At 31.9% G+C, this 16681-nt stretch overlaps 1 protein-coding gene across 1 annotated transcript in view; it reads right to left on the bottom strand.

The window, feature by feature from the left end:
- The window catches only part of LOC143067031 (voltage-gated delayed rectifier potassium channel KCNH1-like), a 78774-nt gene that overhangs the window by 20951 nt on the left and 41142 nt on the right, over positions 1–16681 (bottom strand). The window contains exons 2-7 of the mRNA XM_076239968.1: positions 15521–15751; positions 9439–9567; positions 7696–7817; positions 5441–5836; positions 3330–3747; positions 681–880 (exon numbers count right to left, since the gene is read on the bottom strand). Coding sequence (XP_076096083.1) covers positions 681–880; positions 3330–3747; positions 5441–5836; positions 7696–7817; positions 9439–9567; positions 15521–15751 — 1496 coding nt within the window. The remainder of the gene's footprint in view (positions 1–680; positions 881–3329; positions 3748–5440; positions 5837–7695; positions 7818–9438; positions 9568–15520; positions 15752–16681) is intronic.

Genomic DNA, 16681 nt, shown 5'->3' with positions numbered 1-16681 from the left:
ACATCTATAAATGTGTTAAACTTTTATTCCAACTTCATGTAGTTGTAGCTACAAACATATTTGATGCCAAATCAATCAATATGTTACACTGTCCCTCAACTCTTGTATAGATTAAGCTACAAAAATATTTTTTTGTCATGCATCCGATTTCACCTTGAGAGATGCACACGCCTGATGAAGCTAATTTGTTTAGCGAAATATTGCGTATTTCTATTTAACATCTAATAGAACTTTTTAATGTATTAATTAGTGTGTTTAAGTTATATTCTTAGACATTTATATAATTTTAATTCAGTAACTGTATCAGTTTATTTTCACAAACTGATCCACGCTCAGATAGATTGAATGTTGATTGTTGCTATTTTTAGACATTATATATATATATATATATATATATATATATATATATATATATATATATATATATATATATATATATATATATATATATATTTAATAAAAAATAGGGCGCTTACATTTTTAAAAAGAAGTGAATTAAAATGAATATTTTGTTGTGTAAACTACTGAATTATTGTATTATAGTAGTATTACTTATGTATTATATCTATTTGCCGGATACTAGGTCTACTTTACTCACAGCTTAAGTGCCATCGTTATAGATAAATAGGCGAAATAATGTTCATTGATAACGTACAATTGAAAGATAATATTACACTCACCTTAGTAGCATCAATTCCTTTTGTGATGGCCCAGGTAGATACAATATAGTCCATCACACGCTCACTTAAGGCTTTAGGAACATCATGTAGCTTCATGAACTCTCGAACACTATTGAGCATGTCATGATAACGTGCAAAGTTTGCGTAGAACTGTTGAAATATTGTTGTTACGTTTGAGAAAATGGTTGCATAGAGCAAGGCTACAATCAAAAAAGTATATGTCAACCACGTACTTTGAAATAGATTTTTACGATGTATTACTTATGTTTGTCATTTATATAAACGCAATATATATAACAACTATTTGTTAAGATTTAAAAATTGTTATGTACAATAAACGACAAAAATATGTTTATATACACCATCAATCAATATGTTAAACTTTTACACGAACTTTGTCTAGCTCAAGCTACAAAGATATTTTTTTGTCATGCATCCGATTTCACCTAGATAGATGCACACGCCCGATTAAGCTAATTTGTTTAGCGAAATATTGCGTGAATAATATATAAAATATAACAACTAATTTTATAACACTCATTAGTGTGTTAAAGTTACATTCTTAGAAACTTATATACACACACACATATATATATATATATATATATATATATATATATATATATATATATATATAGTCGTAAACGACTGCAACAGTTTGAAGTCAAATACAACAGATTTCGGTATCTTTTTATTGATTAACTTGCTAATTGGCATTTGCGTTTCCCTCAGTTTTAGTTTGTTACCCCGATTTTGTTTTTTGTCCATAGGTTTATGAGTTTTGAACAGCGGTATACTACTGTTGCCTTTATTTGTATTCTGGTCACTTATAATGTTTTATATTTGATTACTTTAATTTTAAATGCAGTTATTTTCACTGAACTTATTTAATCATATGTCGACAAAAGAAGCTTGAAGCAAATTGAAATAAATAAATATATGTCACGATGTACTATTATGTTGTGAGGATTGTCTGAATTGACCACAATCACATGCAGTGAGTAATATTCGCGCCTAAAGATATGTAATTAAATTATAAGTGCATATTCTATCAAATGCATTGTAATATCTCAATTCATTGAAAAGTAAATAAATCGGTCAGCCAAAGTAAGAATATGTATGTGATTGCTACCAGCAAGGCAACATTTTATTACTCATAGTGTTTGTCAACATATATTGCAGTCTAGTATTTTACATACTAGGTCAGATTTATATAACCATGTATATATGTCGTGTACAAATTGCAATTTTGTACATGTTAAACATGGACAAAAATATTGTACACGTTATAAAATGTGCAATGTAAAACTACAAGGTTAACTCGTACAAAAATACCTCGAACATGTTATAACATGGACAAAATATTGCCTAAAATGGTATATTTCTATTATTCAGACACATGTCATTAACCTCAAAAATATTTTCTTCTATTTTAATGATCATTCATTTTAGTGTGTTTTGTCCTTTTTGCTACCATTATTGCCCAGATGAATAGTTTTAATAATTGAATTAATCCATTTTTTTAGACACACATTGTAGTCAACTAACATTATTTAGTATTCTCACCTGATGAAGTATAATTGTGAGTTTCCACTTTGAAGGGGATTGTACAATACTTTCATACTAGTTTAAACTAAAGATGCACGCCATTATAGCAAGGATGGATTATACAATGTTTTCTTTAACATTTTACATGCCTGTACCAAGTCAGGAATATGACAGTTGTTATCCATTCGTTTGATGTGCTTGGACTTTTGATTTTGCCTTTTGATTTTTGATTTTCCTTTTTGAATTTTCCTCGGAGTTCAGTATTTTTGTGTTTTTACTTTTTAGATGAACCAGTTCTCTACTTTGTTGACCTACATTTCGTTCGGAAATTATATGCAAATATTAAACATTGCCCAACTGCTGTAGGCCATGGTGGAACTGATACGAAACTCAACATAAGCTGTGAAGCATAAAACATATTTTTGAAACTTTGTGATCTTTGATAACTGTCCTCTTAAGAAAAAAAAGTTTCTGAGCTTTTGATTTTTTTCTTAATTATTTAATATATGTCAAATGCATATTGTGCTTTACTTAAATTTATTTTCAAATTTTGTACAAGTTAAAACAATTTTTAATCAATATTTTGTACATGTTATAACATGTACGAGATACTTTTGTACCTAAGATCACCCCTAGTTTTTGGTTGGGTTCGTGTTGCTTATTCTTCAGTTTTCTTATGTTGTGGCATGTGTACCATTGTTTGTCTGCTTATCTTTTTCATTTTTAGCCATGGCTGTGTCAGTTTATTTTCGATTTATGAGTTTGTCTGTCCCTATAGTATCTTTCGTCCCTCTTTCATAACTTTTGTTTTTGCATTGTTCAGGTTTAAACATGTACAATATTTTTGTACATGTTAAAACATGTACAAAATTGCAACATATACACGACATATATTTTAAGTGTTTCCATTTACCATTAAATGAACTAACGGCGTTCAAAACTTCTTAATTGATATCCAGTTACAACTATTGAATAGAATATATATAATTGCTGTTTGCCGGTTCCTTGCAACGTACACATTCTGTTGCTGTCTCCTAGACAGTCATAATCATAAGTAAAAACTTTTTCTAGAATTTATGTATCTTTAGGAACCCTGCTTACCTCCAATAATCATCATGAAAATTGAGAACAGCTTTTCGTTTTCTGTTGCAGCATTTACGTTCCCGAATCCTACACCAGTCATGCATGATAGAGTAAAATACAAGGCAGTAAGATACCGCATTGTTTTTGAAGGCCCACCACCAAACTCAGTTGTTGCTGACGTATTTGACTGTATAAATGGTTGATTTGTGACGGTGCTAAGTGTTGTCAACCATCCATATTCTATACCATCACCAAGTTCCCCTAGACCAATTGAATACCAAATACAAGCAAACCAGTGAGCAAACAAAATGAAAACGAGTATGAGCAAAACTAACATAGCAGCTCCATATTCCAGATAATGGTCCAGTTTTCTCACAACTCTTCCCAAACGCAGGAGACGGACTACTTTTAATGCACTGAACAATGTACTGATGCGCTGTAATAAAAGGTACAAAGGAATATATGAAAGAAATTCGGAATTAAACTGGCAAGTTTGGATATTAGGAATCTTCACCCCGATGACATTTAAAATGTATAAACATTTATGAATTAGATATATACTAAGTAAGGTTCATATACATTGTAGCAGTTCAACAGATGTGATTTTGAATGCAACTTTGGCATGTTAAACTAAACAAGGAACGGAAAAATTTGTGTACACCTTTGTTATTTTCTATATAAAAGATGCACATGGTATATGGAAAACATTCATAGAGTTGTCACCATATATCCATAAAAAATATATTTGTTTTTATTCGATGAATTTTGGTCTAATTTATGTTTAATGATTAGAGAATTATCAAAGTCGAACATATTGAATTAATTATTCCGTTAAGGCTTTTGTAAGGAAAAAAGAAAACAAATTTTGTGTTGCGGCTTTTACAGCGCTACAAGGTTCTAGAATCACCAAAAACTATTAATTATCGTCTATTCAAAGATAATGCTGAAAGAGAAAACTATTTTAGGATCCTAGATGATAAAAATATTATTACTTTTTGTAGATTTAGGATACTCAGTCATAAACTTCCTATTGAAACTGGAAGGAGAAAAATGTACCTAGAGAAAATCGAAATTGTAAACTATGCAATTCAGGAGATATTGGGGACGAATTTCACTTTATTTTTAAATGTTCGAAATTTAATTATGAAAGAGAAAAAAAATTGAAACCATATTATTTAAATAGACCAAACATATTGAAATTGCATGATTTGATGAATACTAGAAACATCAGTATGCTAAATCATTTGTGCAAATCAGACTGATTAATAAACAGATGGACTCTTAGGGGAAACATTGTTTAATAACTTTTATATAATATTGTATGCATGCATAATGTGTTTTTATATTACATGTAGCTGGAAATATTTTTCCAGTTGTAGTTCATACATTTGTATTAATTCTTACTATATGTTATATTATTAATGTTTATAATATCTCTGTACCATGGATTTTGGTTTATGAGAATAAAGATATATAGGTTATAGAAGCAAAGTATCTTTGGTGAGTTTAACTAAACTAAACTAAAGAATAAACAACACGAAATCCACCAAAAACTAGGGGTGATCTCAGGTGCTCCGGAAGGGTAAGCAGATCCTGCTCCACATGTTGCACCCGTCGTGTTGCTTATGTGATAACACATCCGGTAAATAGTCTAATTAGGTAGTTCACATTCATGAAAGGAAAGGGAATTGTATTTACGACGTAAGGAACATATCCGATATCATTTGTGAAACGGTTATTCCATAACGGTCAACCAACTCGTGATGGCGTCCGTAAAATTTACGAAGGGACGATTTCAACTTCACCATTTGAAACTCTTGGTTTAATAGCTTCCTTGTGAGCAGCAACCCTCTATCAAGAAAATCAGGATAGGAAATGCAAGCACGAGAATATCGTATCAATTGGGAGCTATATACCCTGTATGCAGGTGCTGCTGGAATGTTGCTACTTAGAAATAAATTAGTCAATTTCGTACCGATTATTTTGTCAACTCAAATCAAGTCAAAACTTTTTAATCAAGGTTCTTATGCATATTGATACTTAATTTCTTAATCAAATTAAAAGTTTATTTTGTTAAAATGATTAAAAAATTAACTCTTTATTTGTATTAGTTATGTAATTGCACTTACTTCATCTACGTATTCGAATGCGTTAAATACGTCATAGGGTAAACACGAGAGGAGATCAATGACAAACCAGCTTCTCAGATAATTCATACGAATAATTTTTGGATCGGATATAACTTCTCCACTGGGGCCTACGAATGTGGTATGGAAATTTAAAATGATATCGACAAAGAACACAACGTCGACGATGCTGTCAACAACCAGCAACGGTACTTGGTCCATTGTTTTGTTTCGGTAGGCTGCATTATACGGTACTGTCACTGCGGTATAAAACGTCAACAAGAGAATCATCCAATCCCATATTGTCTTAAATAAACAGTAATGAAGAATGATATGTGGTGGCGTCTTAGGAGCCTCTAGTCGATACTGTGGTAAAACATCAGCATTTAAGTTCATCATCTAAAACATAAAAGAAGATGTTGTACTTTGGACAGGGTTAACAATTGTTTAAATATCTACTAGTTTCGTAATTTGCAGGCTGAAGTTGAATGTGTAACTGCTACTATAAAAATCTAATACAATTGGATAGGATTTTGAATCGGACACCATAATAAAAGAACACACTGGTAGATATTGAAAGAATAAAATACTATACAACAACTTTTTTTGTATGATATTCTTTAAATCTAATATGGTGGCAGGTTTTATACCCCCATTGTTGTTCCCCTTTTAGTATTTGTTAAATTTGTACTTTTCAAAAAATTGTGCAGAATTTATCTTTGTTTCAAAACAAGAAATATTTGGCATGAGTTATTTTTCATCCTGTCTAGTACTATGGACGAAATTTCATATGAAATTTTATTGCATATCAGAAAATAAAGGAATATTTTTCTACCCTCTTTCGTATGCAACCGGATATGACGTAATATGATTTGGTGGTACTATAGCTGGGAGAACCTGTAGAAAGCTAGACACCACTACCATGGTATAAGAACTTGTCATTATTAAAATCAAATATATGGATAATATCGAGGAAGCAAACATTATTAGAAACTTAAAAATCACATGCTATTGCGTATTTTTTTTTAATATACATACTATTCTATATACTCTAGCACATTAGGGAAACTGCTTTTTAGATTGCTTATTACTTCAATCAATAAATGGCTTTACAACCATTTTCTGCATAGGTTAATTCCTGTACCAATCTCTGAATATGACATTTGTTTTCCATTTGTTTGATGTGTTTGAGCTTTTGATTTTTCCATTGTTAAGGGACTTTCCATTTTGAATATTTCTTGGAATTCGGTATTTTTATGACTTTTAATGACGTGATTCATTATAACACATTTACCTGTCTAGTTTTTCTTTTATCAAAGGAGAGGAAAAATCATTATGAACTGCAGTCCTTGAGTATTTGTCTTAAAACTGGCATAAATAGCTTTTAATGGTGTTGCATCCGTTTTCAATCATCAGGGTTTAGGTTTGGTTATGGTAATGATACTTTTGTATTAATTGGTCGGTTTAACATAAATGCGATTCACATGTACTAAAAGGTGTAAAATAAGACAACAAACTGCGACGTCTATGAAAGAATCACTTTCTCTAAATATTTTTGATGTAAAATGCACTTCTTATTAATTTTAATGTAAGCAGATATCAAGACATAATGACAATAATTGACTACTTTTGTTTGTCGCTATAGGATAACAATTAATTTGGAATCGTTTAATGTTTGATCTTTTGATTTTGCCATTTGGTAACGGACTTTCTGTTTTAAATTTTCTTCGAAGTTTAGAATTATTGTTATTTTTTACTTTAAGGGTATATCCCTTTCATTTTTTTTTTAATTTTGTTTCTGGAAAATAACCTTGATTGACGTTATGTTATAATCAATTTGAATATGTTTATGCGTGTATCTTAGTGTGACAAATGTAACGTTATACACCTACATTGGCTATTTGAGATGGTCTAGAGTTATCAAACTTCGTGTTTGGCGTGTATCTTAGTGTGACATATGTAACGTTATGCACCTAGATTGGCTATTTGAGATGGTCTAGAGTCTTAGCGTGAGAATTGGAACGTTATACACCTACATTGGCTATTTGAGATGGTTTAGAGTTATCAAACTTCGTGTTTGACTTGTATCTTAGTGTGACAAATGTAACTTTATACACCTACATTGGCTATTTGAGATGGTCTAGAGGTGTATCTAAGTGTGACAAATGTAACGTTATACACCTACACTGGCTATTTGAGATGTTCTAGAGTTATCAAGCGTGTATCTTAGTGTGACAAATGTAACGTTATACACCTACATTGGCTATTTGAGATGGTCTCGAGTTATCAAACTTCGTGTTTGGCATGTGGGATGAAAACTGTAATAGTGTAGAACGGTTTCTAGTTACTGATCTGGCTAACCGAGCAAATTTGCTAAGTCCTACAAATAATTAAAAAAAATATAATTATTTTCATAATAATCATCATCATCATTATATGATATTGATTAAGTGCAATATTTATAATAAAAAAAACACTATAAACACTTACTAAAAGAAACTAACTAAAATGTCATGTATTCAAATTTACTGATATGTAATTAGATATGATACAAAAACACTTTCTTGTTGTGTTTTTGTTTTAACGATTTATTCGAGACGTGGACATTTTGATTTTGATTTGTAAAATAACTTTTATGTCTATAAATGTTGAAAAATACTACAAAATAACATATCTCTTTTTTTCTTTTCAAAACTTTTCCAAAACATTGTTTACAAACTTTAAACAGTAACTTAACTAAAAGTAGGTGTAAACTCATTTCACTTTTTGTTTTGTCGCAACATCAAACTATTAAAGTCATAAGAAACGAGTGACTGGTGAAAAATAATGTTCATCTAATTCTTGAACCAATGCATGTATATATTATAAATTTAGGCCTCTGTGCACGATTTTATCATTTTTTACGCAAATATATCGTATAATCGTCATTTGTTTTTCTATCTGTCCGTTATGATTAAACAAATATGGCTACTCATTAAATGCCGTGTTTGGAAGCCGAAGTTTACCGATTGTCACCTTATAGTAAATAATTGTAGCGATTTTAGTTTGACTGTATAATTTATTATTATGTAGCATATCTTTTTATTTATACTTTTGGGTTAAATTAAATTTCTATAGCGCAATGCCCAGTATTTTACTTATCTGAACGGTATCTATAATTCATTTAAATTCACCGCCCGGTATCTTAAGAACCGCCCAGTACCCCATCTTTGAAACTGTCAGGGTACCGCCCGGTAGACAATCTTTAGAACCGTTGAGGTACCGCCCGGTGTCTTTAGAACCGCCCGTTACCCCATCTTTGGAACCGTCGGGGTACCGCTTGTCATTATGTATATACGGGGATGCGAGAGAGATCAGAGGGTGAGGATAGAGAGATTTGAGATTGTTAGTTAGAAGTGTTGAGAGTTATATTGTGTTAGTGAATTAGGATTATTGTTCAACTGTTTTATTATGTCAAACTGATATACATTTAACAGATTACATAGTGATTTGAATTGAAACTTTGTGTTGTGGTTTGTTTTCTTTGTGCCATTTGAATATGGATTTCACGTAATTTACGCTACCAAAATAACACATCGACAAACACGAATCCATACAAAAACGACAACGTTACATAATCAACAAACGCATGGGTATTTAGCACGTGTTTAACATATACAATCAGGTAATTGTTTATTTTAATGACAGATTCATGCGTATTGCTATCACCGGATTTTTACGAGGAGGGTCACGCTTAGGTCACTATGCATACGGAAAATATGTCGGCGAATTGCTTCCTGGCAGCAAGCAATTAAAAATAAGTAAACTTCTTCTAAATGTGGACAAATTAAAGAATTTTCCTCAGAAAAAAAGTACATGTACATAAGTTGTATAATGAAAACTATCCATTTAGTTTTAAAAAAAACATATGCATATTTTTGTTTAATTTGAGGTTTCATATGACTTTAATAACAAATCGAACTATGAAATCTTGATCAGTATCACGTGATCAGTATGTGTACCTTTTGCTCCGTCTTCATCTATTGGCTGTTTAAGAGCAGTAATATCTTTGAATGTACACAGGAATAAAACTATCTGATCTTTTTCGTTCTTAATTGGTGCAATATGAAGTAGCAACCACAATGGAGTTCCTGAAAATAAGATATATATGGTATTTCATTTCATTTGATTGTATAGTTTAGCGCAATTTAACTGATCTAATACTTTTCAATAAGTAATGTTTACTCTCGATTTGCTTGTTATTGCTTCTATGTTTACAGGTTCAAATTATCCTAGGTGTTTGTTGTAATTTATTAAATGAAATAAAAAAAGATGCACGAATACACATTTATGAAACTGTAAAGAATAAATCATGCTAACCAAATAACGTTTTACGTCTTTATTGCACTTCAGTGTTTCTTTTGTTCCCTTGTTTTCTTCTTATAGTTGATGTGTTTTCTTTGGTTTTATTTTGTAACCCGGATATCGCTTTATCGATTGATGACTATTGAACAGCGGTAAACTACTGTTGTCTTTAATTATGTCCATCAATGATGACGGTCAGCAGAATTTAAAAAAAAAAAAATTCTAAAAACAGATTGTCTTTACTGGAAATTAACACCTTTTAAATGTTTGAGTCCGAATCGTTTTCTTTTTATTAACCTTAAGGAACGCTCAAACAAAAAACAAATGACAGTCAAGGATATATAAGTTGTATTTGCTTTGATTTGTATTACCGTATACCAATACTGATAGGAGGTCAAATTTGCCTCAGGAAGTTTTAGGCTAAGTTTCCTTACAATTTCTAATTTGATCAACGGAAAATTTGGGGAAAATACGTTATTAACCATGTCATATTCACTGTCTACTGATAATGCTGGGTTTTAAGTCAGCGGTATCTTCATAGTGTTAGAAAATACAAATAACACTAAATAAATTTTGTTTCGAAGCACTTTTCTGGATTTAACTTTAAAATGATCTCTTAAACCGAGAACACACATTTGAAAGCCTACAATGTATAAGTACCCGAATATATGAAGAAACATGTGCTTAAAATGAGACCAAACAGAATAACCAATATTATCGCTATTTTGTGCATTTTTCCTTTGATCTGTTTTTGTAATAATTTTCATATCATGCTATTCGCTAGAAACTAAGCAGGCACGTGGCGTTACTAACGAAATTGACAAGAAATTGACATCGTCGTCATAGGTAAAATAGCCATAAACAGATTATCATTGATCATCCCAACTCGATTGCCTTTCTCGCTTTCGCCGTCCCGGCTCAAGCCAGAATATCAATCTCGTTGAGATGATCAACGATAATCTATAAGTAAAATACGAAAATACTGAACTCCAAGGAAAACTACCAAACATTAAGGAAAATTCATAACGGTCCCTTTATAAAGCTCAAACACATCAAACGAATATAAAACAGCTGTCATAAAATTGAAAGCCAAAGATGTTTACGTACTTTAATCCACGTTGAGAAATATGACCAAAATGTGACCTAGAATAATAGCTAAAATCCGTATATATATGTTAAAAAAAACATCCGTATATTTAATGATAACAATATATTCTTGAAGGTTTATGTGACTTTGTTATGTTAAATTTAAATGAACTGTATGTCAAGCTTCTAGGCCAGGCGAATAATTCAGTTTGTGTTTATTGGTTTTATTGTCACTTTTATCTTCCTGAACTTAAAACTAAGTTAATAAAGTTAAAAAATGCACAGGAGGGGAATTGAAATTAACAGATTGAATAATTTTGATAAAATTAAATACCATATGAATATTGATTGTAAAATGAGGTATATGTGGTTTTATTGTCAATGAGACAACTATACATACAGATCAAGGATAATTTAATATAGGTCACAGTGTAACCTTCAATAATTTTCATATGGTTCATAAGACTCATCAGTGACACTCAGTTCAAAATAGTTTCCTAGCCAAACAAGTACAAAGTTGAAGAGCATTGAGGACCCAAAATTCAAAAAAGTTGTGCAAAATATGGCTAAGGTCATCTATGCTATAAACGGCCAAAAATAAAGTGAACGAATTCAAAGGAGAAAACTTACTTAAAAGATCCCCTCAGTATGATATTGTTCTATTTTATGTCATTTTGATATAATTCTATTATGAATTACAAAATACGTTAAACCACAAACGTCAAAGTTATTCAATCGCGTAGTGAAATGAACTATTTGTGGATTCTTATAAATTCTGTATAACTTTTGGACTATTTTAAACCTCGGTCTATTTCTGAAATTAATTTTTACATACTTTTGATTTTTTTAACCCTGTATGCTAACATTGGCTATGTGAAATTTTAAAATTTTACACGTTGATGACTGCTGTACCCATATTTTGACTATTATTTATTATGTCTGTTTAGTTCACGCATCATTGTAAATATAACGGAATTTGATGAGACTATCATCAAAGTGAGAGGGTTAGCGCTATAAAACCCAGTTTAACCCATCATTTTCTACATTTGACAATGCCTGTACCAAGTCAGGAATATGACAGTTCTTGTCCATTCGTTTTTGATGTGTTTTGTCATTTGATTTTCCATGTGATTATGGACTCTCCTATTCGATTTCCCTCTAAGTTCAGTATTTTTGTGATTTTACTTTTTAGACTATCTAGTATTTTGGCATAAAACATCCCTGCAGAGACATTACCAAAAATGCGCATCTAAAGCAGTCAAATTGGTACCGGGAAAGTTATTTGTGAGAACCTAGCTCTCATAATTCCCAAGGACAACGGTTTAACAACTCAACATAAGAACAAACCGAAAACACCCGATTTCAACTAATAAATAAATCATGTTCTACCAGGCCATAATTGTAAACCAGTTCATGTCAGACAGATTAGTGTAAACAGAAAAGAAACGCTTTTCATGTGCAAAGCCAAAAAATATGTATCGACAGGATGTAAGAACCTAAGTGTAAACAAGAAGTAATTGTAACAGGATGCTGTTACGAAGTCTCCCAAACAAAGCTCCCATAACTCACCATTCCTATGGTCCCATCCATTTACTATTATTCAAACGGGAGGGGTGGTGGGGACCACCAGGTACTTTACCTACAATTCATTTGATTTGTGTTATTGTCCCGTACAAGAATATATATAGTTTAGGGGTGGAGGTCTCAATCATTTAAAAGTTTTTCAAACATGTGAGGGTAGGGGTGACCCCATAAACTCTCCCTATATTTCATTTGATGTGCTTTATTCATCCATAGAGACTTCCTTTTTATTCCATTTCATTTGTTTTATTGTCCCCTACAAGAATATATATGGTTTAGGGGTGAGGATTTGGACCGCTTACAAGATAATAGCACATTCTTAAATTGAACAGGGTGGAGGTGGCCCCCAAGGACTTCCCTTGAATTTCATTTGATTAGTTTTATTGTCCCATACAAGAATATATATGGTTTAGGGGTGGGGATCTTGACCGTTTACAAGTTTTTAAACAAGAGGGGGTTGAGTGGCCCCATAGGGACTTCCCTTATTTCATTTCATTTGTTTTATTGTCCCCTACAAGAATATAGATGGTTTAGGGGTGGGGATCTGGACGTTTAACAAAGTAATAGCACATTCTCAAATTAAATGGGGTGGGTGACCCCCAGGGACTTTCCTTTTATTTCATTTGATTTGTTTTCTTGTCCCCTACAAGAATATATATGGTTTAGGGTGGGGAACTGGACCGTTTACAAGATAATAACACATTCTTAAATTGAACGGGGTGGGAGTGACCCCCAGGGACTTCCCTTGAATTTCATTTGATTAGTTTTATTGTCCCATACAAGAATATAGATGGTTTAGGGGTGGGTTCTGGACCTTTAACAAAGTAATAGCACATTCTCAAATTGAACGGGGTTGGGGTGACCCCCAGGGACTTCCCTTTTATTTCGCTTGATTTGTTTCATTCTCCCCTACAAGAATATATATGGGTAAGGGGTGGGGATCTGGACCGTTTACAAGATAATAGCACATTTTTTAATTGAACTTTTATTAATAGACCCCAATGCACAAACGAAAGATTGTTGGCTCACCTAGACATATTAGTCTAACATTCTATGAAACCCAAAGTAAATCTGACAGGCGGTTTTGGAGAAACGCTGGAGACAAGTTCATTTTTAATTGGCGGAAGAAGAAGATAAAAAAGAAGAGGAAGAATAATAAAAACTAGAATTGCCATTGCAAGCAATAGCGGATGTCACCCTTCCCCCATTGCCACTAAGCAGCAGCCATTTCAAAACAATTAAACAGTTAATGCAGATCTATGAATTGCAATATATCTTTCTGTAAATTTTCAGTACATTTAGAGAATTGTTAAAAGTTTCACATTTCGGCTGTTTCATGGCAACGGCAGCCATTTTGAAAATTCCAAAGTCAAAAGTCTCATCTATACATGCCAGTTAACAATAATATTAAGTTTTATTAAGTTTGGAGCATTGTTTCCATGGTAACGGCAAATATTTTGGAAATTCCAACTCCAAATTCCACATCTACCAATGTTGCTCACCATTACTGTGAAGTTTCATAAAATTTTGAGCATTTTGATATTTTTGAAATTTTTGGTGTTGTTTCCATGGCAACATAGTAGTTCCAATGAGTGCCAAAAATCATCCAAAACCAGTATACAGTGGGCACCTGCATTGTATTAAAATCTAATGATTCTAAGTTAAAGCATATCCTAATAATCCACCAAAAGCAAAAAATGGAATATTTCACATTTGTTCTGTTTCCATGGTAACGACAGCTATTTTGTATGTTCTTAAGACCTACTGCAACCCGAAATTTTGTGTTCCTAATTATATTTAACTTAAGATTGGTTCCATTGGCTCCGAGAAATCTGCCGGACAAAATAGTTGGAAGTATAATAATATTAATACAGAAAAGAAAACAGAGGAAAAGCAATATGTCACCCGACATTGTCGATCGGATGACATAATAATAAGAACTGAGCAAAAACAATAAGTCTCAAAACCTTGTTTGGGAGACTTAATAACTGGAAAAATTCAAATACGTTTACTTGGAAAGTTTATGAATAAGTTTCTTCTTTGATACCAGGATTTTAAATTTTGTACACCAGGCTGGCGTTTCGTTCACAAAAGACTCATCGGTGACGTTCGAGACAACCAAAAATTAAAAGGTCAAATAAAGTACAAAATTGAAGAGCAATAAGTGCCAATATATCGAAATTTTAAGAAGGAGATTATTGAAAGGAGCAATAAGTTATATGGTCCACATCTTAATCTTATGCATCTCCGCAAAAATATAAGATGGAATATCACATTTGTTATAGATGCAGCTTAATTCTCAAACCAGTTTATATTTATTAGAGAATTTAGTAAATGTTTAAAATAATTTGTGGGAACGAAATCACTGAATATTGATATAAGGCTGACGTTCATTGCATAACCAAATAATTTGAAGATGCATACTCGTTTTTTTTATAAGCCAAGTGCTTCTTTTCTCCTGACATTTGAGTTCATTTCCTCTTGTTTTATTACATATTGACTGTTTATGGATGACATCGTTGTCACAACAAAGTCCCAGTAGGAATCTTGTAATTACATCGTCAATGCTGCCATATTAAACAACATCGCAGTATAAACACGATATAATGTCAATAACTAAGTACATTATTTTGAAAGATCATCTCATGCGATTTCAAAATGTCGATTAGATCCAAATAAAATCAAATGTACACATTAAGTAAGTTTTTTCAACATCATTTTGGTTTTCAAATGTTTGAGCAGACGCATGCAATTTCAAAATATCTGGTAAAAATAGAAATTGCATTTGGGAAAAAAACATATTTTTGGTCAATCTCCATTTCGAAAGATTGACCAATTGTGCGTGCATTTGAAAAGGTCTTACCATCCAACAATCACGTTATTTGATCATTTGTTGAAATAAATTTTAAAAGCGTCTGCATAACAGGGCTTAATAAAAGACGTCTTCACTGGTATTTCAATATTTGTGCCTTGGTATTATATAGAGGCTATTTATTGTGAATGATGGTTTGTTTTCATAATATTAAATTTCTTATTTTAGCAGACAACAAATACATTACATGTATCACTTACTATTTTTCTTGTAAAGGAGAACTTCGACTTGTGTTTGTTCCAACTCCTCAAACGAGTCTTCAATCTTAATGACCGTATCTTTATCCGTGAGTTCACCATACATGAAACTGCATGTGCTACTTTTCTGCATGACTTCTGCTCTACTATAACCAGCCAGTTTACAGAATCCGTCGTTACAGTACACGATAGGATAGTCCATAATCCTTGCATTCGCCAAAATAAAACTGCTGTCTGTAAATACAAAGAAAGGTCCAATTTTATGTATGTTAATTAAAACTTGTAACTATATAGTTCTTCAACAAATACATATAATACAATACAAATGAGTGAATGAATAAAAAGGGTCATTAAATTAAATTATAATTAAGAAAGAAAAAAGTCAAATCACAAAAATACTGAACTCAGAGGAGAACCCAATCGGAAAGTCCATAATCACATGGCAAAATCAAATCACAAAACACATCAAAAACGAATGGACAAGAACTGTCATATTCCTGACTTGGTAAGGCTTTGTCAAATGTAGAAAATGGTGGATTAAACCTGATTTAAAGCGCTAAACCTCTCACTTTGATGACAGAAATCAGACAGACACATATCTTATTATTTTTGGGGAATCGACGACATGTCTCGTGCTAAATTGCAAACCGCGTGTAACTGAAAACATATTTCACGTTCTTTGGTTAAAGTACTGTTAGAACAAAAAGAGAGATAGATGAAAAACACTTAATATAAAAAAAAAGAGATTGGCAATAATTCCCATTGAGACAACCATCCATTAAGACAAAAGGTGTGAACATTTGAGGGTCAATGTACGGTCGTCAACAATTTGAGAAGGTAAATTTGAGTAAAATTCAGATCTATCGGAACTCACTTGCTCCGTCGAAGCATTAGAGAATAACGAAATCAGAGAAATTATTCTTTAAATTAAGGTGGAGAAAACATACACCGTTATGAATTCTTTCGAAGACAAAACAAAATTGCGAAACAAGTCAATAGGCGAAATTTATACAACAATAATAGGAAAATAGATATAGAAGAGGGACGAAGATAACAGAGTGACAATCAAACTCATAGATTGAAAATAAATTGACAACACAATGGCTAAAAATAAAAAGACAAACAGACAAATAATAGTACAGAAGACACATCATAAAACCTAAA

The sequence above is a fragment of the Mytilus galloprovincialis genome, chromosome 3 (assembly GCF_965363235.1).
Source record: "Mytilus galloprovincialis chromosome 3, xbMytGall1.hap1.1, whole genome shotgun sequence".
Lineage (NCBI taxonomy): Eukaryota > Metazoa > Mollusca > Bivalvia > Mytilida > Mytilidae > Mytilus > Mytilus galloprovincialis.
Note: the sequence above shows the minus strand (reverse complement) of the source record. Positions and strands in the feature narration are given on the sequence as shown.